General features: G+C 41.3%; 2 protein-coding genes across 11 annotated transcripts in view; one reads left to right on the top strand and one right to left on the bottom strand.

Annotated features, from left to right (window-relative positions):
* Positions 1 to 9,079, bottom strand: part of SHROOM3 (shroom family member 3) — a 331,713-nt gene extending 322,634 nt beyond the window's left edge. The window contains exon 1 of the mRNA XM_005899153.3: positions 8,173 to 9,079. Within this exon, the coding sequence (XP_005899215.2) occupies positions 8,173 to 8,340 (168 nt within the window). The 5' untranslated portion in view covers positions 8,341 to 9,079. The remainder of the gene's footprint in view (positions 1 to 8,172) is intronic.
* Positions 9,080 to 16,626: 7,547 nt separating this feature from the next.
* Positions 16,627 to 23,967, top strand: part of CCDC158 (coiled-coil domain containing 158) — an 83,760-nt gene continuing 76,419 nt past the window's right edge. For 3 of the 10 annotated variants that reach the window (XR_011464525.1, XR_011464524.1, XM_070372538.1), the window contains exons 1-2: positions 16,632 to 16,791; positions 23,462 to 23,504. The gene's annotated coding sequence lies outside the window, so the exon portion shown is untranslated. Of the gene's footprint in view, positions 16,792 to 23,461; positions 23,505 to 23,967 lie in introns of all 10 variants that reach the window. The other 7 variants (XM_070372533.1, XM_070372532.1, XM_070372537.1 and 4 more) reach the window with 4 other exon arrangements.

The raw sequence follows: 23,967 nt of genomic DNA, 5'->3' as shown, positions 1-23,967 counted from the left end.
TAGAAGCAGTTTCAGAGAGGGAGGGGTAATGATGTGGAAGACGGAACCAACAGCCAGCTGATATCAGGAAGTCTGTGTTATAGTCCACCCTGGCATTGGCACAGTGAGCTCGTGAACACAGGAGGCAGGTGGCAGGTATGGAGGTTGCGTATGGACCCAGTAGCATGGGCCCCATCCTCACCAAGGCTGATTTAGCTATTAATGCTGCCAAAGGTTCAACTGGCCAGCAAACAGAGACAAATGCTGAACTTACCTGTTTCAACATCCCTCATAGAAACCAATTACCTACTTGGTGGCAAGTTGATGACATTGGACCTTTTCTACTCTGGAAGGGGCAGCTGTTCCTCTGGACTGGAACTGACACATATTCCTAACCATAAGCCTTCAGTTAGCATTGATATTTGGGCGGGGCTTACAAGTGTTTGATCCCCTCAGTAGGATCCTACATAACATCCCCTCTGATCAAGGGATACACTTATAGTAAAGGGGGTTGGCAATGGGCATATGTTGATGGGATCCACAAGTTCTGTCACTCATGAGAGCTCCTGGCCTGGTAGAGCAACAGGGCCATTTTTTGAAGGTCTAGCTGTGGCTGGCATATAAGAGAGTCCAGTCAGAGCAAAGATACCTCTCAGGGGTAGGAATCAGGAACGTGTGCTCCTCATATCAGTGACATAAGAGTCAATGGCTGACCTTCAATCCTGAGGCCCAGGATTTTTTTAACACACATGAAAAAAAAATGCCTTTCCTTTATTTGTTTTCTACAAGTGACATCAGAGGCTAAAAACAAAGGATCCGGTTAACAGGTGTTAGCACCAAGACTCCTGCCTGTGGTAGCTTCTTAGACACTCTGTCCTCCAGCCCAGCCCTTTGAGGTATCCAATTTTTTTGAACAAGTACAATCATTTCCAACAACAGGGCCATTCAGAAACACTTCATTAATCCACAAGCTCTTCTGAGAGGATCTCTGCTTTACTGCTTCAAGGAGCTCTCTGCTGGTGACAGCTTTTCTGTGTTTGTTGAAGGATAGTCTAGTTGCCTTCAGGTTAATCTGTTTCAGGGGCTCCCCAGGTGGTGCTAGTGGTAAAGAACCTGCCTGCCAATGCAGGAGATGTGAGAGAGCAGTTTCAGTCCCTGGGTTGGGAAGAACCCGTGAAGCAGGGCATGGCAACCCACTCCAGTATTCTTGCCTAGAGAATCCAATGGACAGAGGAGCCTGGCGGACTACAGTCTATAGGGTCACACAGAGTCAGACATGACTGAAGTGACTTGGCACACACACAATCAGTTTCAGTCACCAATCCTTCAGAGGACCCAAGGATCCATTGAAGTCAGTGGGTGTTTCCTTTAGGATTTCCCCATATAACTAAAATAAGCTTCCTTTCCCCTCCTTTTCTTCCCTAAGGCTGAACTGGCCTGCTCATACTCCCTTTTGGTTGGGATATATGTTTTCATCTTCTTAGACAATCTTAGGCCATGTAAGCACATGAAGCAATGTGGAGGTTTTAATCCTTTGTAGTACAGTCCACGGGGTTGCAAAGAGTCAGAAACCACTGAACACTTGTCAGCAGCAGGACCAGTGCACACAAAAAAATATCTCTCGCTAGGTGAAGACACCCAACAACACTTTCTAAGAAATGTCAAGTGACCCTTCCTTTTAGGGTTCTGAAACTGCTTACAGGAGTTCCGACACCTATTTTGTGCTTAGTTGTTCAGTCATGACTGACTCTTTGTGATCCCATCCCAGGCTCCTCTGTCCATGGGGATTCCCCAAGTAAGAACACTGGAGTGGGTTGCCATGCCCGCCTTCAGGGGATCTTCCCAACCCAGGGATTGAACCCAGGTCTCCTGCGTTGCGGGAGAATTCTTTACCATTTGAGCCACCAGGGAAGCCCAAGAAATTTGGAGTGAGTAGCCTATCCCTCCTCCAAGGGAGCTTGCTGATCCAGGAATCGAATCAGGCAGATTCTTTACCAGCTGAGCTACTAGGGAAGCCCATACCTATTTTTAGGGGACTTTTATATGACTAACATTACATATAAAATTTTATTTATTTTTGGCTATACTGGGTCTTCATTGCTATGTGGGCTTTTCTCTAGTTGTGAGTGGAGGCTACTCATTGCACTGGCTTCTTTCGTTGTGAAGCACATGTGCTTTAGTAGTTGTGACATATCGGCTCTAGAGCACAGGCTCAATAGTGTGGCACATGGGCTTAGTAGCTCCATGGCATGTGGGACCTTCCTGGCTCAGGGATGGAACCCGTGTCTCCTGCAATGACAAGTGGATTCTTTAACACTAAGTCACCAGGGAATCTCCAGGACTAAGATTTTTTTAAGTTTGTTTTCCTCTAATAAATTTAAAAACATACACAATAAAGAGATTAATCCCATATTTTACCCAGATCATAGCTCTAGAATCTAGACAGAGCCAAATATTAATATTTGGTATCCATGGTGACTGAATAGCAGAGGACCCTGGAGAATCAGGATGTCTGGATTCAAATTCCAACTCTAGCACTTTCTACCAGTCATGAGAGCTTCAGAAAGCTGCTCAAATTCTGTGTCTCAGTCCTCATGTATAAAACTAGCTTCATAATATCACCTTCCTCATGGAGTTGTGAAAATTAAATGAGTTAACACATGTGGATCTCTTGGAATAGACCTTGGCACCTAGTGGGCACTCAGTACGTGCAAGCATTTACTGGTGGTTGTTACTGGTTGTTGTTATTGGTTGTTGTCTAGTTGTTACTTGACATGATGAATCCTAGGGGCAGGTGTTTCCCCACAGCAGGTGGAACCGTTCTCAGCCACAATACTGCGTGAGTCATAATAAAATCATGCTGCCAACTTCCTGAACTATTGAATTACTTGAGCGTCTACATACAATCCTTTTTTTTTTTTTTTTGCTTTAAAGCTACCCTTTCTTTTTGAAGTTCACAGATTACAGAGGCTCTTTCCTCAACTCCACCTTTCCTTTTCAAGGACATTAAATCCCAAAGAAAGCAATTTGGAAATGATTTCTTTTATTGCCACCCTTTTGTAGCTCCTCTTCCCCCAGTCATCCTTCCATCTCATTTGTATCTAAAGAAAAATGATACTTCATTCATTATATTGTCGTGCTGTGCAGCTTATAATTATATAAGTGTACGTGTCTTTCATATCGGAGATTTAACGTGTACTATGCCTTCCCTTGATTTCCTTGGTGGTGCAGTGGTAAAGAATCCGCATACCAATGCAGGAGACTCAAGTTCAATCCCTATGTTGGGAAGATCTCCTGGAGGAGGGCATGGCAACCCACTCCAGTATTCTTGCCTGGAGAATCCCAAGGACAGAGGAGCCTGGCCAGCTACAGTGCGCAGGGTTACCAAGAATCAGACACGACTAAGCAACAGAACAACGATGGGAAACTGACACACATTCCATCTGCAGAGATCTGCCCAGTATCCTCACCTCATGAGACTCTGCCTCCCTGCCCACACTGCTCCCTGCTCTGTATTGTCTTTGATTAGTCATTCAGTAGAAGTTATCAAATACCTACTCTGTGCCAGGCACGTCTTGGAAATGCAAGATGAATAAGACATAGCTTTTTCATTTACTCAACAAATATTTGTGTACCCAGGCTCTGAGTTAGATGTGGTAGAGATGGGAAAAAAAAAGTCCCAGGCTTTCAATAGGCTTTTAAACTTCTGAGAAGACAGTTAATGTAAATTTTTTAAAAGTATGATTTGTTGTAATAAATGTATGGTACAGGAGTACAGAAGAGAGACCATCTAACCCAGCTTAATGAAGTCAGAAAAACTTGAGAGAGAGGAAAAAATAAATCCTGGATGAATATGAGTTTGCCAGACAAACAGGATAAAGAGAGAGATTCAAGAGCTTTGAAGCAATGTGGCACTTGAAATCTGGCTAGTGTATATGAGAAACAGAATTTAAAATTGCATTTCATTTTAGGTGTGTGTGTTCAGTCATGTCCGATTCTTTGCTACCCCACAGACTGCAGCCCGCCAGACTCTTCTGTCTATGGGATTTCCCAGTCAAGAATACTGTAGTGGGTTGCCATTTCTTTCTCCAAAGATTCTTCATGACCCAGCAATCTAACCCACATCTCCTGTGTCTCCTGCATTGGCAGGCAGATCCTTTACCACTGGGCCACCTGGGAAGCCCCATTTCATTTTAGTTCCTTTTAATTAAACTGGAAATAGCCACATGTGGCTCTTGGCTACCATGCTAGACAGAGTGGATTGCACCAGACTATACCCCTGAAAAGGAAGGAGACTGTCTTCTCTTTACTCTTTCTCCACTTCTTACTAACTGGAAAGCAGATGCTGTGACAAGTCACCTTAGACCAGCAGACAGGACATCACCCCAGGGATGGAAGTAAGACAGTAGAAAGGACCATCTTTCAGATTAGCTTAAGTTCACATTGTCGTCGGAGAAGGCAATGGCACCCCACTCCAATACTCTTGCTTGGAAAATCCCATGGATGGAGGAGCCTGGAAAGCTGCAGTCCATGGGGTCGCTGAGGGTCGGACACGACTGAGCGACTTCACTTTCACTTTTCACTTTCCTGCATTGGAAAGGGAAATGGCAACCCACTTCAGTGTTCTTGCCTGGAGAATCTGGGGGACTGGGGAGCCTGGTGGGCTGCCGTCTACGGGGTTGCACAGAGTCGGACACAACTGAAGTGACTTAGCAGCAGCAGCAGCACATTGTCGTGTGAAAGAGACATCAATTTCTGCATTGCTTAAGCTATTGTTGTTTTGGATCTTTATACAGCAGACAAATTTGTATCCTAACACAATGTCTCTTACAATAATGAAAAGCAATAGTCATAATCTTGCTAAGATTTTTTTTGAGATTTTCCTGTGTACGAGCCCCTGTGCTAACTGTTCTAAGTGCTTGCATCCCATTTAATCTCTGCACATAATGATAAGGGAGATAATTGTTTATTCCCATTCTGCAGATAAAATGAAGCCTCACCAAAGTGGCTCACTAGTGGTAGGATTAGATCTAACAGCAAACCATATTCTAGGGAACAGATACATAATATCTTTTCTTTTTTAAGGTTCAAGTCAGCTTTTATCAGCTTGGCCTTTGTTTCCTCTTTCTTTAAAACTTATTTATTTGTTTGTTTGTTTGGCTGAGCCAGGTCATAGCACACAGGATCTTCAAACTTCGCTGAGGCATGTGGGATCTAGTATCCTGACCAGGGATCGAACTTGGGCCCCCTGCATTGCAAGTACTGAGTCTGAGCCACTGGACCACCAGAGCAGTCCCATACATAATATCTTATCATTAAAGAGCAGGAAAATTGAGTGTAAATTAGAGTTTTAAAATGCAGAGATGACATTTATGTCTGTGGCAGACATTCTCAGCCATCTACCCAGCACCTGTTACCTCCCTCTTCCTGAAAACAGAACCTCAATTTGTTCAACTAGTGGGTGGAGATTCTTTGACATCAGGAAGAGTAGGTTTCCACTGCAGAACCCAGGAGAGAAATTCTGAGTGGTCTAAACTAGTAATAGTAGTTTCATTCCCCTTGGCCAGTAATTGGTCTAAGGACAGGTAAGTGGCACAGTTCTGATCAATGAGATGTAAACACAAGTTTGATAGGGAGGGTGACCCTTTCCAAACAAAGAGCCACAAGTCTGCCCAGAATGAAGATGCAGTGATGGAAGTGTGGCATCCATTTTGCAACTTTAATGATAAAAGCCAACACTAAAGAAGGCAGAGTGGAGAGCTAAGTGAAGTTCTTAATGGCATTATTGAGCTTCTCCTTGTCTGGACAACCTAACTCCAGACTTCTTTTAAGATGAAAAGAATGAATCTCAATTTTCTTAGGTCACTATCAATCAGGTTTCCAGTTACTTACAGCTGTAAGCCTTCCTGATACACATATCAGATCAGATCAGATCAGTCGCTCAGTTGTGTCCAACTCTTTTCGACCCCATGAATCACAGCACGCCAGGCCTCCCTGTCCATCACCAACTCCCGGAGTTCACTCAGACTCACGTCCATCGAGTCAGTGATGCCATCCAGCCATCTCATCCTCTGTCGTCCCCTTTCTCCTCTTGCCCCAATCCCTCCCAGCATCAGAGTCTTTTCCAATGAGTCAACTCTTTGCATGAGGTGGCCAAAGTACTGGAGTTTCAGCTTTAGCATCATTCCTTCCAAAGAAATCCCAGGGCTGATCTCCTTCAGAATGGACTTGGTTGGATCTCCTTGCAGTCCAAGGGACTCTCAAGAGTCTTCTCCAACACCACAGTTCAAAAGCATCAATTCTTCGGTGCTCAGCCTTCTTCACAGTCCAACTCTCACATCCATACATGACCACAGGAAAAATCATAGCCTTGACTAGACGAATCTTTGTTGGCAAAGTAATGTCTCTGCTTTTGAATATGCTATCTAGGTTGGTCATAACTTTCCTTCCAAGGAGGAAGCGTCTTTTAATTTCATGGCTGCAATCACCATCTGCAGTGATTTTGGAGCCCAGAAAAATAAAGTCTGCCACTGTTTTCACTGTTTCCCCATCTATTTCCCATGAAGTGATGGGACCGGATGCCATGATCTTCGTTTTCTGAATGTTGAGCTTTAAGCCAACTTTTTCACTCTCCACTTTCACCTTCATCAAGAGGCTTTTTAGTTCCTCTTCACTTTCCGCCATAAGGGTGGTGTACATAAGGATACACATATATGTACACCTATCTTTTGTTTTCTTAGGAAAGACAAGGAAAAGTCACACAGCTTACAGTGCTGTTTTGCACTCTCTTGGCTGCCTGCTGGAAGCCAATTCCACCGGCTCACCCACAGTAAGAATTGTTTTGTTGCTGTTGTTTAGTTGATCAGTCGTGTCTGACTCCTTTGTGACCCCATGGACTACAGCCTGCCAGGCTCCTCTGTCCATGGCATTTCCCAGGCAAGGATACTGGAGTGGGTTGCCATTTCCTTCTCCTTTTCCTGACCTAGGGATCAAACCCATGGCTCCAGATTCTTTACCGCTGAGGAACTAGGGAAGCAAAAATCATTTCAGTCTCTCTCAAAACACCTATTTTGGTGAGATAGGAAAACAGACCTTAATAGGTAACATAGTTCAGGCAAAATGCATATTTATCTCTTTCCCACCCTTAAACTAAAAAGAAGTTTCCCCTCAATTAGAAATGTTTCTTCAAGAATGCCTTGATATGTAAAGCACTTATATATTCTGTTGTTTTAGACTGCTAATATTCTGAAATTGTAAAATAAATTTCTGTTATCTTTCTTTTTTAATTTATGTTTTAATTGAAGGAAATGTTTGGCTGAAACCAACAAAATTCTGTAAAGCATCCTCTGTAAACTTTCTTAATCTCTGTAGTTTTAGAGAAAAGCAGATGCACTAAACTTAATGCATTAAGAGGATTCATTCAATGGGTATACCTTGCCACACCAAACATAAACGAAGAATTGAGGCATGTTACAGAATGACTAAAGTTTAAAAATGGGCTTAAATGATAGATAAATACAAGAGGCAGAAATACTGTTTTGTCCTTGAATTATACTGGAAACTGATTTATTCTATAATTCTAAGTGTGCGGGAAGAATAAATAATTTTTATGCAATCAATTATCCAGAATTTCAAACAAATTCTAAAATCTTTTGGAATGCTAGATATAACACTTTTAGTTGAAAGGAGAAAGAGCAGATATATCTCTAGCCATATGTTAAATTTGTTGTTTTTGTCCAGTTGCTCAGTTGTATCCGACTCTAAGACTCTATGGACTGCAGCATGCTAGGCTTCCCTGTCCTTCACTATCTCCTGGAGTTTGCTGTGTTACATGTTAAATAAAGATGCATATATACAAATATATACCATGCCACCACCTTAACTATGGGGTTAATCTTTAATCTGATTCACAACTGAAAGGATCATGTGGCAGCTGGTTTTACACTATTTCATTCACAAAAAGAGATTATCCATTAGACAAGCACATTTTCCCCTGGAATTTCACGGCATAAAGGCGCCAGACACATTTTTCTTTCAAACACAAAGCTATGCAAAATATTTCCAGATATAATCAGAAGGGTATGAAACAGCAAATTAAGCGTCAATCTTCAGCATTATCTGTTTTTGAGAGATTTGACAAAAGTTGAAAAAACAGTTTGACTAAGGAAAAAAATATTGGAAAAAGCAACATACCTTAGAGATGATTAATGGTTCCCCATGCTCCAAACCACCTTTCAAAGTAAAACCCCAGGGAGCTCCTCCCTGCAGGAACGCTTCCAGATAAATGTACCGTCCCCTGGAGGTCCTGTTAGGGGTTAGTGTGCCACTGGTCTCATCGAAGTTCTCCGTAGTCCTCATCATGGCAAACACATGATGCCTCGAGTTAAATTTTAAACGCCTGAAGCAGTTTCAGGAGAATGGTGTTTAGCATTATGCCATCCTTCACAATCCACGCTGGCCAAAAAAGACGTTTTCAGAAACCAATTCTTTCGGGTGTAAAAGGTTCTTGTGAGCTTAACTCCAAGATGCTGAGCCAGGAGGATTTTTCACTTCAACGTTTCTGAATGCAACTCTCCTCCTGGAATTCCCGGTTCTCACTAAAGCCCCGGAGGGGTGTATATCTCTCCACTCAATTAAAAAAAAAAAAAAAGAAACAAACATCTTTCACTGTCACTCGCCAGACTGCCTCTATTTCACACACACCCACGCCAAATTTTTTTCAGCAGATTATACAGAGAAACTTAAAGTCCTCTTACAATATAGTAAGAAAATTGCAAAAACTCAACTGCATACCTCAATTTTGATTGATTAGCAACCCTTTCTTCCTCTCGGAGTGAAATTTACCATCACAATAGCCTCCCATCTTCCCAGAAGTAGCTTTAAAAGAAGCTACTATGCTTCTGCTAGCTTCAGAAGTTTCTAACTTGTTCCAAACAGATAAGCTGTGCTGAAACTTATTTGTCTATGTTTTTCAGCAATAAGTTCAATCTGTTTCTTGAAAAAAAAAAAAGTTTTTCCAGGATGTAGAGAAAAATGGAAAAAAGCATGGTAAATTAACCTTCCCTGGAAAAAATATCCAGGCGGCAGCTCAGTCCTTTTTTTGGTATTTTCAGTGATGAGCAGCCTCTACTGCAGCCAAGGCTGTACTTGCCTTTTCTGAGAGAAAGAGTAAGGAAGTGAGAGGAAAATGGATTAAGGCAAACAGAGCGACCGCAACCTTTCTGCACAGTAAGTGCTGCTATGTGGAATTCAGTTCCCCACAAAGACCTGACCAATCACAACAGTCTTTCACTTGATAAACCGTAGACAGTTAAAAGTACGGTACTCATGGCTAATTAGCAAGTAGTAAAATAGTTGATGGACTCACCCCACTTTGTTCCAATTAAAGCAGAATCCCTGGAAGTGAGACACAGGCATTGACATTTTTTAAAAAACCTCTGGGCAATTCTGCCCTGAGGCCAAGTTTGCAGAGCTTTTTGGTAAACATTTAAGTGTCAAGGTGGTAGCACAGGGCTTTATTTTGTTCATTAGAAGAAAGTGCCAAGTAAAATTTATAAATGGCTTTTCATCTTGAAATAGGACTCTCCAATCAAATTTCTCCTTGTTTGATTCAGTACAAACAGGTCGCAGGCTTTCTTCTATATTGTAATTGTTCTCTACTCCAAGGCTCTTTGTTATCCATTCTTTAACTGAAAAGAAATACTTGGTGTCTGGCAAGTAATAAGCACTCAAGGTGGAATGTTGTTTGGATTTCAGGTTAGCAATGGAATTTTGTAATAATGTTATATAAAATTTGACATCAAAACTTTTTATTAAAAATTTAAATAGTGCAAGATAACTGTATCTTTTAGCCAGAAGCCCCAGCTATTAAGTTGGAACAACTTAGAATTATTTCCAGGAGATATTTTGCTAAAATTTTTTTTGTTTAAAAGTACGTGATGTGAATTCTGTTGGATACTGACGTTTTGATATCACTTTAATTTTGGTGTTTGTACCTATAGTTAATGAAAAGTTAATATAATAAAGAAGCAGATATAATATGCAAAGAAGTCTATACGATGTTTAATGTACAGCAACACGTGACAAGTGTTATTTGCTTCTCAGTAGTGAGTTCATCTGTAGGGCTCAAAGACAAAATAAAGAAAAATCTCATTTTAATGTAATGATAGTATTTTAGTGAAAACAAAAGGTGTACAAAATGAAAGTAAATGGTAAACATTGATTCTTTTTTTTTTTTTTTAAACATTGATTCTTAAGAGTAATTTATGCAATTTTTATTGGGGCTTCCCTTTACAACTTAATTTATAAATAAAGAATAGGTGAAATCTTGACTTTTCTTTCACTCCATTATTAAAACATATATGTATACAGAGAGAATATTTAAATAAAAACCAAGGTAAATGAAGTTTCTTTCTGAAAAGTATTTTTGTGTGTGTGGCATTTACAGTCTTGCTCCTGATTCATTTTGTAAAATATGGGATTTCATAGAATCAACGTTTAATATTAAAAGTAATAAAACCAAAAACAAGATGGAAAGGAAGTAAGAACACGTTAAGCAGTGAAGAAAGAACTCAGGGCTTGTGGGCTGATGAAACCTCTATTTTATATAATCACCAAAAGTATTTGACATAAATATTTAATGAAACTTGATAAATAATTTGAAAAATAAACCATATAGAACCTGCTGGACACAGTGTAGCAACTGATAGGTCAGGGTTAGAATAAGTTTTCCCCCTTCTTCCATTGCTCACAATCAAAGAATGTATGCTTGTTTTAAAGGTGAGTGCATAGAGGCCATGAGAAGCCTAAATAATCTGACCAGAGTCATCCTGCAAGTAGCCTTCTTGTTGTTGTTCAGTCACTAAGTCACGTCTGGCTCTTTGTGACCCTGTGGACAGGCTTCCCTGTCCTTCATTATATCCCAGAGTTTTCTCAAACTCATGTCCATTGGATCAATGATGCCATCCAACCATCTCATCCTCTGTCACCCCCTTTTCCTCTTGCCCTCAGTCTTTCCCAGCATCAGAGTCTTTTCCAGTGAGTCTGCTCTTTTCATCAGGTTGGCAAAGTATTGGAGTTTCAGCTTTAGCATCAGTCCTTCCAATGAATAGTCATGACTAATTTCCTTTAGGATTGACTGGTTTGATCTCCTTGCTGTCCAAGGGACTCTCAAGAGTCCTCTCTAGCACTACAGTTTGAAAGCTTAAGTGGGCATAAAATTAAAATCATTAGACCCTTAGGAATGGACTCTCAGTTTAAGGTAGGTCTTTTGCATTTATGGCTAAAGGAAAATTGTTTATGTGGCCAGCATTGCTAATTCATAAGGATAACTTCTGTTAGGGCATGTGACTTGGACCCAAACTCTAATTAGAGAATGAAATTGGACCCTCTCCCCTCTCTAGACAGAGAAAAACAACCCTATTGTCTCAAGGTGCTGACGGTGAAAGGAACCATGAATACGAATGTATTTGACCTTGCAGACCCAAAAGGGTCTCAGGACTTCCCAGGATACTCAGACTACATTTTGAGAATTTCTGGCCTCAACCAGGTACAGCCATACCTGAAGCTATCCCATTTTTACCAGTTTGGTGAGCTTATAAACACATGTGTACTTTTTCCTTGAATAGCTGGAGTTGGGTTTCTGTTGCTTGCAACTGAAAGAGTTTCGAGTAAACACAATGAAACCCTTCATGGTTTTTCCTAGTTTAGGAAAAGGTTTAGGGAAGCTTAGTGCTGTCTCATGGGGGGCTTCCCAGGGGCGTGGTGGTAAAAATCATCCTGCCAATGCAGGAGACTCAAGATATGTGAGTTCAATTCCTGGGGCGGAAGATCCCCTGGAGTAGGAAATGACATCCTGCTACAGTATTCTTGCCTGGAAAGTTCCATGGACGGGGGAGCTTAGCCAGCTACAGTCCATGGGGTCACAAAGAGTCAGACATGACTGAACACACACACACACACACACAGACGCACACAGTGCTGTCTCACAGAGGTAGCTTTGAATGTTGTTTTCTGTTTTTCCACTTCTTCTCTCCTTCTTTGTGCCTCTAAAGTAGAATTACTTTTACTTTCTTATCAAGTTCTTCCTTCATAATAAATAGATTCCACATACCTCACAACTTTCTATCTCTGTATGAAAGATTCCCAATATTGTAATTGTTCATCTTGCTGTTACTGTAATATGGCCCCAGAGCAAAAAATAGTTCAATCATATTGACTCTCCTGTTCTTCTGGAGTGCCTATTCCAAATGTGCTTCTAAATGTCACTTGCTTAATCATCGTTCTGATTTCTTAGAAATCATGCATCACTCTATTTGTTAACATTACTTAAGGAAAAATATGTTCTTTTCAAAATATTCACTCCTAAATTTTCTCATAGTAACCTGTGTGTCTTTCTCTTTTGTTTTAGCATTTTAAGTGTAATTTTTAAATTATTGGGTGTTTTGAATGCCTTCAAATTTAGTATTTCAAAGACTGAAAATTCACTGGGTTGTCTCTGAAAATAAAAAAACTCAGAGTGACATCTAGTGGCTCTTCTGGCTTACTAAACAGTCATCAAAGGAACTGTACACAGTTATTAAATTGTACCTTTGGAAGGTTATTTAGATTTTCTTAGAAAGAATGTCTCAGAACCATCCCAAATAGACAAAATCAACCTTATTTTAAACTTTGCACAGTCTCTCTAGGCAACCTTTCAGAGGCAAAAAAAAAAAAAAAGATCTCTTCATGTGTCTCTTTCTTAAGGGTTAGGAAAACTTCCAAGCCGACCTTCCCTCACCCTTAAATGCCAAGAAGGCTCACCTGAAGACAGTCACTTGAAACGAGGACTGCAAGAGGACTGGAAGCCCAAAGATTAGTTAAAAATAGTCAAGATGCACCGCTAGAACTGCCCCTGAAGCAGTGTCCTAGCTCTATACAATGTGGATACTCCAAGTGGGGTTCCCTGAGAAAGGAGAGAGGGGGCAAGGATGCTGGATTTGTGGTTTACCTCACCAGCTTCACTCACCATCCTGAGGGCTGTTACAAAACTGTCAGAGCACAATCAGTTCACATCTTTCGGGGATGATGAAAATGCCATGTCTTGATCAAAGATGTAGTCTCACAGGTGAACAGCTGGTCCTTGAACAACATGAAGTTTAGGGGCACAGAATCCCCTCCCCCTGACCCATGCAGTCAAAAATCAAAATACTTAATTTTATGGTCAGCCCTCTGTTCCCTCAATTTTGTGTCGAGGAGTCAATCAACTGCAGATTGTGTAGTACTGTAGAATTTATTTATTGAAAAAAAAATCCGAGTGTAAGTAGACTTGTGTATAAGTAGATCAAACTCTTATTGCTCAAGGGTTGAATGTGTATCTATGAAACCACATCAAATGGTACACTTTAAATAAATGCAGTTTAATGAACAGAAATTACACCTCAATAAGGTCAACTTAAAAACACTCAAGGGACTTCCCTGGTGGTCCACTGATGGTTAAGATTCCACTGCAGGGGGCACGGGTTTAATCCCTGATTAGAAAACTAAGACCCCACATTCTGCATGGCACAGTAAAAAAAATAATAAATAAGATAAAGTTTTAAAAATACAAGAATCCCATCAATAAATGAATGGATAAACAAAATGTGAGGTTTTATACTATCATTATTATTTTATATATATATATCTCACATAATAGTGGAACATTAATTCAGCCTTTAAAAAGACAACAATTTTGATACATACATGGATGAAACTTGAGGACATTATGCCAAGTGAAATAAGCCAGTCACAGAAGGACAAATGCTGTATTATTCCACTTATATGAGTTCTTAGAAGAGTCAAATTGGTAGAATCAGAAAGTAGAATAGTGGTTGCCAGGAGCTGGAGGGAGGGTGAATGGAAAATTAGAATTTAATGAGTACAGAGTTCAGTTTGGGGAAATGTTCTAGAGATAGATAGTGGGGATGGTCACATAAACAATGTGAGTTTAACTGAACTAAACACTTAAATGGTTAAAATGGTAACTTTTATGTTAGTGCATTTTACCACAGTAAAAAGTGTTTTTTTTTCCAAGTACTTGTAACAGGTAAAGAAACGTTGTAAAATATGATGCTGTAATTAATCAGTTCATCCCTTCACCATGCTGAGCATAGCTGTGGGTGGATGTCATAGAAATTGTCGAATGCATAAAGAACCAAATAATAATACCTGATCACATATACTAAACATTAGATACCTGGCAAAAAATTATAACTGTTATAGGAATTATTGTAGTAAGTTATAATTCTAAAATCTGGTAGAAATATATTCATAAACTTATGAGAAATGGAGGATTTTAATAAAAATATAGTTCAGCAGAACCCGCAGTATTAAGATCTCAAATGATAGTTTTGATAAAATGCATTAGTTTATTTTGGAAAAACCAGAGCCTGCTTCAAAGACATTAGTGACAATGGTGGTTGACCTCAATGACAGAAACAGCCTAGAGGAGAAAAGGCAATCTGTTCAGGCCAATCTGGCCTTTTGGCTGAATTTTTAAAAATTATTATTATTTTTTTATTGGCGCATATTTGTTTTACATACACTGGTGTGTCTTATTCTTCAGTACACCAAGCACATGCTTGGGAAGCTCTGTTCTACAACGTGGCTCCTCCCTCCAGTCCTCCAGATCTCTGCTCAGTGTTACTTTATCAATGCTGCTGCTGCTGCTAAGTCGTGTCAGTCGTGTCCGACTCTGTGCAACCCCATAGAAGGCAGCCCACCAGGCTTCTCTGTCCATGGGATTCTCCAGGCAAGAACACGAGTGGGTTGCCATTTCCTTCTCCAGCACAAGAAAGTGAAAAGTGAAAGTGAAGTCGCTCAGTCCTGTCCGACTCTTCAAGACCCCATGGACTGTAACCTACCAAGCTCCTCCGTCCATGGGATTTTCCAGGCAAGAGTACTGGAGTGGGTTGCCATTGCCTTCTCCGACTTTATCAATGAGGCCTTCTCAGACCACACATGAAATGGTACCTCCTCTCTCTAACCTCCATACCCTATCTCATCTACACTTATCCCCATCTGATATATTTGAATTTGTCTCTCTGCTCATTGCTCATCTTCTACAAGAGTGTAAACTCCATGAGGATAGGAGTTTTTTTGGTTCATGGCTGTATTTTCAACACCTTTGCATGTTGCAATCAGGTCTCTATGAATACACGTTCAAATGACTGTATGAATGGTATAGAAACTCTGGACCCCTTCCTTTACCTCTAAATTTTTTATTTTAAAAGCTAAGAATCTCTTTTAAATTCAGTATCAGAAACATACCATGAAGTAAAACTGTAAGGCACTTCAAATGAAAATAATTTTATAATAAAATTTTAATGTTCACACATATATGTGGGTTTAAATAGTTTTATAGTGTTCTAATAAACATATTTCAATTAACAACTTCAAAAAGAATAAAAAAAAGGAACTTTCTTGGTTCTTAGTGTCCAAATATAAACATGAGACATAAATGGAAATCACATATTAGGTAACTAAAACATTTTCTTGCCGTAAGAACACAGTTGTGCTTTAACAGAATAAAAGTCTAAAACAAAAGAACTAAAAATTGCTTTCTGTCTAGCCACAAAATTTAAACCATTCACCCTTCCATTAAATACTCTCATTCCCTATTAAAATACTTGATTCTATACGCAAGACTGTCCAAGTCAATAAATTTATATTATAGGTACAATAAAAAGCGATCTTTTAGTGGTATTTAATACTAATTTTATGAAAATTTAAAACTACATTATGTAATGTAGGATTTATTAATATTTCCAACCAACTCACACATAAAAAGTTATTCGCTGGAGGTGTCCTCATAGTGCCACTGCTAATAGCATTAACGCTGACAGGTGGCATCCATCACACTCAGGCCCTTTCTGGATTTCTTCCATCCGAGCACTAATTTAGGCAGTACGGATAGGCTTAAGTGTGTAATCACAGTATATGATAAGTTCTATATATTACAGAGATGACGACAGAGCAACTGAATCACAGCGGAAGAAAACTCTCCGGAGGCGAGAGGGTCAGCTATTCTGAGTACACTTCTGAACCTTGCAAAACATTCCCAACAGAGGATCAGGATAAGCAAAGGCAGAGAGACAAAGGGGAATTGAGAGGTAGGTTGGGGCGGGAGGGGCCACTGTTGGAAGGAGGGCGGGAGGCCTGACTGGCAACGCCAATATTGACTTGATTCTTAGATTGTGAATACAGACAGGATTTATGCGGGTCGGTAAAGAATTGGGGAAAATCCTCTGTGGAACGACTTGGAGAATAGCCTGGGGCGTTCGGGTGATGGGGGGCAAGAGCAGGACATGGATACCGGTTAGGAGGCCGCAGATAAAGAGAATGGCTGTGAGTGGCAGAGAGTATAAGTTGGAAGCCCGAATAGGGGTCGCTTGGGCTGGCAGGATGTGATGCCAAGCAGCCCCCTTGGTCAGAGCTGCTAGTATGGAGACTCTGGGCGGGCGGGGGGTGGGGGAGAAATGGCTCTCGGTTGCCCGGGCGACGGCGTCTAGGGGCGGAGTCTGGGGCCAGAGACGGCCCCCACATGGTTAGTTCAGCATTCCCCCCGGCCCCCTCCCCACTCTCGGGCGAGGTGCCCAACGGTTGCCCCCGAGGCTTGCTTGGAGCCGGCAAGGCGCGAGCCGGAGCGCACGGGGAGCTGGCGCACGGGTGGGCGGGGCTCGGTCCTGCGTCGCCGCCGCCGCCGCCGCCCAGTCGACGCAGGTGCGGCCGCCGCGCCCGCCGGCGCCCCCGCGGGGATGGGGCCGGTCTCTTAGGATGAGGCGTTGGTAGCAGGTACAAGGGCGGGCGCGACCGGGGGACCGGGTGAGGAGGTGGGTCGTTCGCCAGAGGCCCTGAGGCTGCGCATCTTCATTTCTGGAACCTTCCAGATCTTTTCGTTTGTTTTGCACATGCTGGATGCCCAATAAATTGTTTCTTTACCAGAAGGGACTGCCGTTGTTTTCAGGAATCACAAGACTTCCGGGGACTGTGGCTGAACTGTAGGACTAGAAATAACAGGATCCTGTTGTTGTTCCAACTTTACTGCTAACTCCTGTTCCTACCCAGCTTCTTTGGCAGACGTGGCGGAGGGGGGTGGGGTGGGGGTGGGGTGGAGGAATAGGGAAGACACACATAATGAGTAATGTGTAACCTTGTACAGTCTAATCCAATTGAGATTGTATTAAATGCTGTGCAAGGGCCCTCTCAGCTGGAACCCTGTCTATTAAGTGAGGAGTCTGGTTCTGCATCATTATTAGTATCTGTCAGAAACAGTGGGTTCTCAGATGAGTCCACCGTCTCCCACAAAACTCTGCTCCCAGTCCCCACTGAGGCTGTTGTTCCGGGCTGAGTTCATGCGTCTTTATTTTTTTTCTTTTTTAAATTATGAAAGTATAATAACATTTACAGGAGACGTGGACAATACAGAACAAAATTAATACATAGTTCCACTGTATAATTATTTTTAAGTGGATAAATTACGATTTTTAGTCGGAGTTTCAGCATCAATTTCAGAATCAAGCTCTCAAAACTTAATAGAATGAATAGAATAGCCAGAAAAATAGAAGGCTATAATAGACCTTGCTGCTGCTGCTGCTAAGTTGCTTCAGTCGTGTCCGACTCTGTGCAACCCCATAGATAGCAGCCCACCAGGCTCCGCCATCCCTGGGATTCTCCAGGCAAGAACACTGGAGTGGGTTGCCATTTCCTTCTCCAATGCATGAAAGTGAAAAGTGAAAGTGAAGTCGCTCAGTCATGCCGACCTTAGCAACCCCATGGACTGCAGCCTACCAGGCTTCTCCATCCATGGGATTTTCCAGGCAAGAATACTGAAGTGGGGTGCCATTGCCTTCTCCGTAATAGACCTTAAGCCTTTATTTTTTAGGGCTCCAAAATCACTGCAGATGGTGATTGCAGCCATGAAATTAAAAGACGTTTATTCCTTGGAAGGAAAGTTAGACCAACCTGCTGCTGCTAAGTTATTTCAATCGTGTCCGACTCTGTGCGACCCCAAAGATGGCAGCCCACCAGGCTCCCCCGTCCTTGGGATTCTCCAGGCAAGAACACTGGAGTGGGTTGCCATTTCCTTCTCCAATTATGACCAACCTAGATAGCGTATTAAAAAGCAGAGACATTACTTTGAAACAAAGGTCCATCTAGTCAAGGCTATGGTTTTTCCAGTGGTCATGTATGGATGTGAGAGTTGGACTATGAAGAAAGCTGAGCACCGAAGAATTGATGCTTTTGAACTGTGGTGTTGGAGAAGACTCTTAAGAGTCCCTTGGACTGCAAGGAGATCCAGAAATCAGTCCTGGGTGTTCATTGGAAGGACTGATGCTAAGCTCAAACTCCAATACTTTGGCCACCTCATGCAAAGAAGAGTCGACTCATTGGAAAAGACCCTGATGCTGGGAGGGATTGGGGGCAGGAGGAGAAGGGGATGACAGAGGATGAGATGGCTGGATGGCATCACCGACTCAATGGACATGAGTTTGAGTAAACTCCGGGAGTTGGTGATGGACAGGGAGGCCTGACATGCTGCGATTTATGGGGTCACAAAGAGTTGGACACGACTGAGCGACTGAACTGAACTGAACTGAACTGAAGAGCCCTGTGGTGTTCATGCATCTTGGTGTACTTTAAGAGCAAGGGAAAGTAGAAGAAAAGTGAAGTTGGTTGTTTCTCAGGGTCTTTTGACTGGCATCCACTTCTTGCTTCCTCTGTAGCCGCCTATTCAGGAAAGGAAGGCTCAGCACCTTCCACTGTCCCAGAACTCAGCGGGGCAGGACTGTTTACTCTGTGTAAAGTCATGGGGTGGAAGTGGGGGAGTGTGGGAGACGCCTGGTCCTCCCAGCTCTATTGTTTTTAGATTTATACAGTTATCTTTATTTGTCTTGTGGGTAAAATGGTTTTTCTGCCCTGGAGACATTTTTATACTCCTGAATTGAGGGTAGAAATTGACAATTTATTTTGTATATGCAGACTCCTTACCACTGTGATTTACAAAGAGGACTCAGCGTTGTCTATTTAGTATGTTAGGGCCACTCACATCCATAGTTCATTAAATAGGGCCTCTGTGAACCACCTGTTCCCACACTAGAAGCCCTCAAATGATTTGGTATAGTAGGCTAAATAAGGGCCACCCAAAAATATCAGGTCCTAATCCCTGGAATCATAAATATGATAAGCCAAGAAGGTCTTTGCATATATGATTAAGTCAAGGATCTTGAACTAGAAAGGTTATCTGAGTGGATCCTAAATGCAAACAGTAGAATTCTTGAGGGAGGCAGAGGAGATAAGACAGGGAAGAGGAAACTGCATTGTGAACACAGCAGAGTGATGTGGCCACAAGCCAAGGAATGCTTCAACTACTTGCTGGTGGAGGCAAGAAATGGATTCTTTCTTTGAGCATTTGAAGGGAGCACAGCCCTGCCAATACTGGGATTTCAGCCCTGTGACTGATTTTGAACTTCTGGCACCAGAACTGTGAAAGAATAAATGGCTATGGTTTTAAACCACCAAGCTTTTGGTAACTTGTTACGGCGATTATAGGAAACTGTTACATACAATTATGCTTATAAGTCACATAGAATCAGGCCTGTATTGATGAATGTTTTAAAGCTTTCCAGCTGGGGCAGTGGCAGGTGTTGTAGTGGAGACCATTGAGTATTTCCTGAACCCTGTACATCCTAAGGAAAAGATTTAAGCAGAGAATTTGGTGAGAAGGGAAAATAAATTAGTTGCATTAGAAAGAGATGGTCTAGCACTAAAGCAATTTTCTTTAAACTTTCTTTGTATTTCTCTTAATATATCACTGCATTTGATCTGGTTAAGAGAATATAGGTACAAAATGACTTAGGTTTGGTCCTTAGCTAAGATGTTGTTGGAGAACTATCATGTGTATATCAAATAAGAGTTGCAGACACCTGGAAATTGAGTTATAGGTTCAATCCAGGAGAAAAGAGACAATGCTAAAATGGTTCCATAAGGAAGTTAAAAGCAATCTCTAGTTATCTTGAAATTAAGACACTGCAATATTTAGGATTAGGATGCAGGGGGAAAAAAAAAAAAGTGTTTAGATTTAGTTGATTGACTTCTGGGTCCCAGGCAGCTAATTTGCATCCCTATTCTTACTCCACAAAGCATTACAGAAATGTACAAAGAGTAGCCAATCTGCTTTATTTTTGAACTACTTTTTTGAGGTTTAATTTGCTTACCATAAAATTCATCAATGTTAAGTATAAAATCCAATGATTTTTATTAAGTCACCATGATTCAGTTTTAGAACGTTTCCATCACCCAAAAAAGATCACTTGTACCCATTCGTAGCCAGTCTCCATTCCCAACCCCAGCACCAATCTGCTTTTGATCACTGGCCTGCTGCTGCTGCTGCTAAGTTGCTTCAGTCATGTCTGACTCTGTACGACTGCATAGACGGCAGCCTACCCCAGGCTCCTCCGTCCATGGCAGTTTCCAGGCAGAGTACTGGAGTGGGTTGCCATTGCCTTCTCTAATCACTGGCCTACTTTAGAGTTAAGGTTTTAATTCCTCTGCAGGGACTACTCCAGTGGCTTCAAAACTGACCGCTGCTTCTACTCAGCATATTTCCCACCCAGCCTCTGGAAGATTATATGCCTCTTGTTAAAATGCTCCAGTGGCTTTCCATTGCAATTAGAATAAACCTCCAAGTCCTTAATGTAGCTTTTTCAAGGACCCATGAACTCTACAACCAGCCAACCTCACCAGCAACTTCTCAAGATAATTTAGAAAAGGAACTCCTAAAAAGCACAGTGTTTCTTTGGACACAGGACACAGCTGGCTGTCTGTAAGCAGACCTCCCGTTCTCCCTGGACTATGTGTAGGCTCCACTAGCCTCCTCCCTGGCGGTCAGTGAACACATAGTCTTTCTTATCTCCAGACCTTTGCCTGTGGTACTTCCTCTTAGGATCTTCCCCAGTCCTCTGCAGAGCTGACTTTTTGTCATTCAGCTCACATGTCACTTCAGGAAGTCCTTCCCTGACCTGCTAAGTAGCCTCAACTCAACTCTGTATGTTACTACTCTGTGTTATTCTCATCATTGCACTTGACCACTCTCCAAAATTATATTTTTGATTTATTTTGTTAATGTCTTTCTCTGTTAGAATATAAGATCCACAAGGGCAGAAACTTGATTGGTCGTGATCTTACAAAAGCTCTGTCTCTAGTATTTACAGAGGCAGTATTCATAGTGGCAATACACTGTAAACCATCAAAATGCTACTAAAAGCAGTTAATAATTACCAGAGGCTTACTGTGTACCAGGCCTTGTGCTAAGTGTTTTATATGCATGGATGATTTAATTAAATTTTACTACTTTTGATGTGGGAAGAGTGAGGAAAGTATGTCCTCCAAATACAGTTCCCCACATTAAATGATGTCTTTCAGAGGCATTGGGTTGTGTTCTTTCCCTTATTATTAGAATGTTGATTTTAAGGCTAGATCAGTGTATGTTGCTACCAACTACATAGTTTTGAATCTCTTTCTCCACTTCACTGAAAACTAAACTGGAGACGGGTTTTCAGGGAAGAAAGGAGGAAGAAATAGAGTATAAATAAAGGAGGGTCCTGAAAGAGCAGGGCATGCTCAGGATACAGCTTTGAATGGACACTGTGCGCCAGGGGAGTGAGGATGAAGGAGGTGAGGCTGAGAGGTTGGTTAGGCCAGATCGTAAAGGGCTTTGAGAGCTAGTCTTAGTTTAAGCTGTTATTTTTGAGCAAGTTGTGGCAGAATAGCTCCTATGTTAAAGGAAGATTGTAAGAAACTGAAACTTAGGAGGATCATTGTGAGGGATTTTGTAGCAGGTCTAGTAAGAGTTGGTTAAAGCATGAAAGAATACAATAGAACTAAAAATAACTAAGCTGCATATGCCAGGATTCCTTCCTTATAACTTACGACCACATTTAAGTCTCCTTCACTGAGGTATTACTCAAAAGGTATTACTCAACAGAAGGTGGAGTTTGAATAAATGAATAACAGAAGAAGACACTGAAATGTCTGACTTGGAAAGCTGGCTTTATGGTATCACTATCTGAGAGCATCCTAGGAAATAGGTTAGGTAGGAATGCAAAGAGACCAGATTTGGGATAAAGATGAATCTAGAGCCCCCTCAATTTTTTTAACAACAAAGCATGAAATTTTCTGGAAGCAGTGGAGTTACCCCTGTCTGGCTTTGCTGACTGGAATCACCTGTGAGAAGTCATTGTATTTGGGGTCATCTTTTTGCTGAAGTTTCTCCATACAAAATCATAGAATATCCAGATTGGAGAGGATTTTACAATTCTTCTAGTTCAACACTCTGCCAGGAGAGGAAAGCCAGTGGCAGTTGTCATTTCAACAAATGCTCATCCACTTTCAGCTTGAACACCTCACAAGGAGGTCCACTGTGTATATAGAATGTGCTCCAGTTTTTAGAATGTCCCTTTCTACTCTGAGCTAGAACCTATCTCCCTTTACTTCTGTTCATTAGTCCTCATTCTGCACATAGAATATCATCATTCTTTTTTTCAGTTGATGTTAAATGATATATAACATTATGTTTCAGATTATTACATTATGATTTGATATTTGTGTTGTCATTCATTTTTCCAGTAAGGCAGCTGCTCACTTAGAGTCCACTGAGATATTCCAAAATTCCTAGTTGTTTTTCTCAGCTACATTGCTTAAGATTTATAGAACTGTTGCTAATTTATAGGTAGAATTTCCTCTACTCAGTAACTTTTCTAACCAAGCACAAGAGCTGTTACCTCGTCAGAGCATCTCCAAGCAGTGAAAAGCAGTTCAGGGGATCTATTTAAGTTAGTTTGGAAGTACCTAGAGAAAGGCTGGAAATGTAGATAACGGGCCTGTTGGTTTACTTGCTGCCTTATCTTGATCATGTCAGTGAGACCTGTACAAGATTAGCATTGGACCAATAGAGAGCATGGGCTTCCCTGGTGGCTCAGAGGGTAAAGAATCCACCTGCAATGCAGGAGACCTGGGTGCAATCCTTAGGGTGGGAAGATCCCCTGGAAGAGGAAATGGCAACCCACTCCAGTATTCTTGCCTGGAGAATCCCATGGACAGAGGAGCCTGGCAGGCTACAGTCCCTGGGGTCACAAAGAGTCAGACACGACTGAGCGACTAAGCACAGCAAAGTAGGGAGCATATAGATGAACATGTTCTGTTGTATAAACTTAGTGTAGAAAAGTGCCACAGGTGCTATTTTAAGTGCTATAAATTTAAAATGTCAGTACTTTCATATACAAGATAAACGCAAGAGAGAATTCGAACTTTTGTTGTTGCTATTGTATGAATGTTTTAGGTGTTGTCAAGATCTTAAATGATGAAAATGAACTTGCAAGTTGAACTTTTTGAAAATAATAAATTTTAGATAATGAAGTAGTGTATATATTAATAAGCAGATTTTAAAACATTTTCTGTTTTTCAGGTGTTAATAGGATAAGTGAAAATAAGAATATCCAGATTTTAAGGTATTTCTTGTTTTGCTTTGGGTTATACTTAAGAATTGTGACTAAATAAAACTGATAGCACTAATTTATTTTATCTGCAACTAATTTTAGAGCCTGAGGTCTTAAGCGTGATCAATGCCTAGGCTAGAATATCTAATATAGTAAAGTTATAAGGCGTTTATCTCTGTGGTTTTCAAATTCTGCTCAGTGGAGCCTTCTGTATTCCATAAAGGTATTTGGAGGGCAGAGAGGAGGGTGTGTAGTCAGGTGTCTGAAGGTTCAATGAAAGGCTTCCACTCCTTAAAAAAAGTTTGGAAGACACACCCCTAACCTCATTTAGTAATGGTGGGAATTGAGGCTCAGAGACGTGAATAGATTTGCCAATGCTTTCACAGGTGACCAAAGGCAGAATTACGATTCTAAGTTCTGTTTTTCTTCTGGGCTGCCTCCTTCCAAAATGGTCTCATGTACTGGTGATGTAGAA

This window comes from Bos mutus, chromosome 6 (assembly GCF_027580195.1).
Source record: "Bos mutus isolate GX-2022 chromosome 6, NWIPB_WYAK_1.1, whole genome shotgun sequence".
NCBI lineage: Eukaryota > Metazoa > Chordata > Mammalia > Artiodactyla > Bovidae > Bos > Bos mutus.
This window is presented reverse-complemented; position numbering and strand designations above follow the sequence as displayed.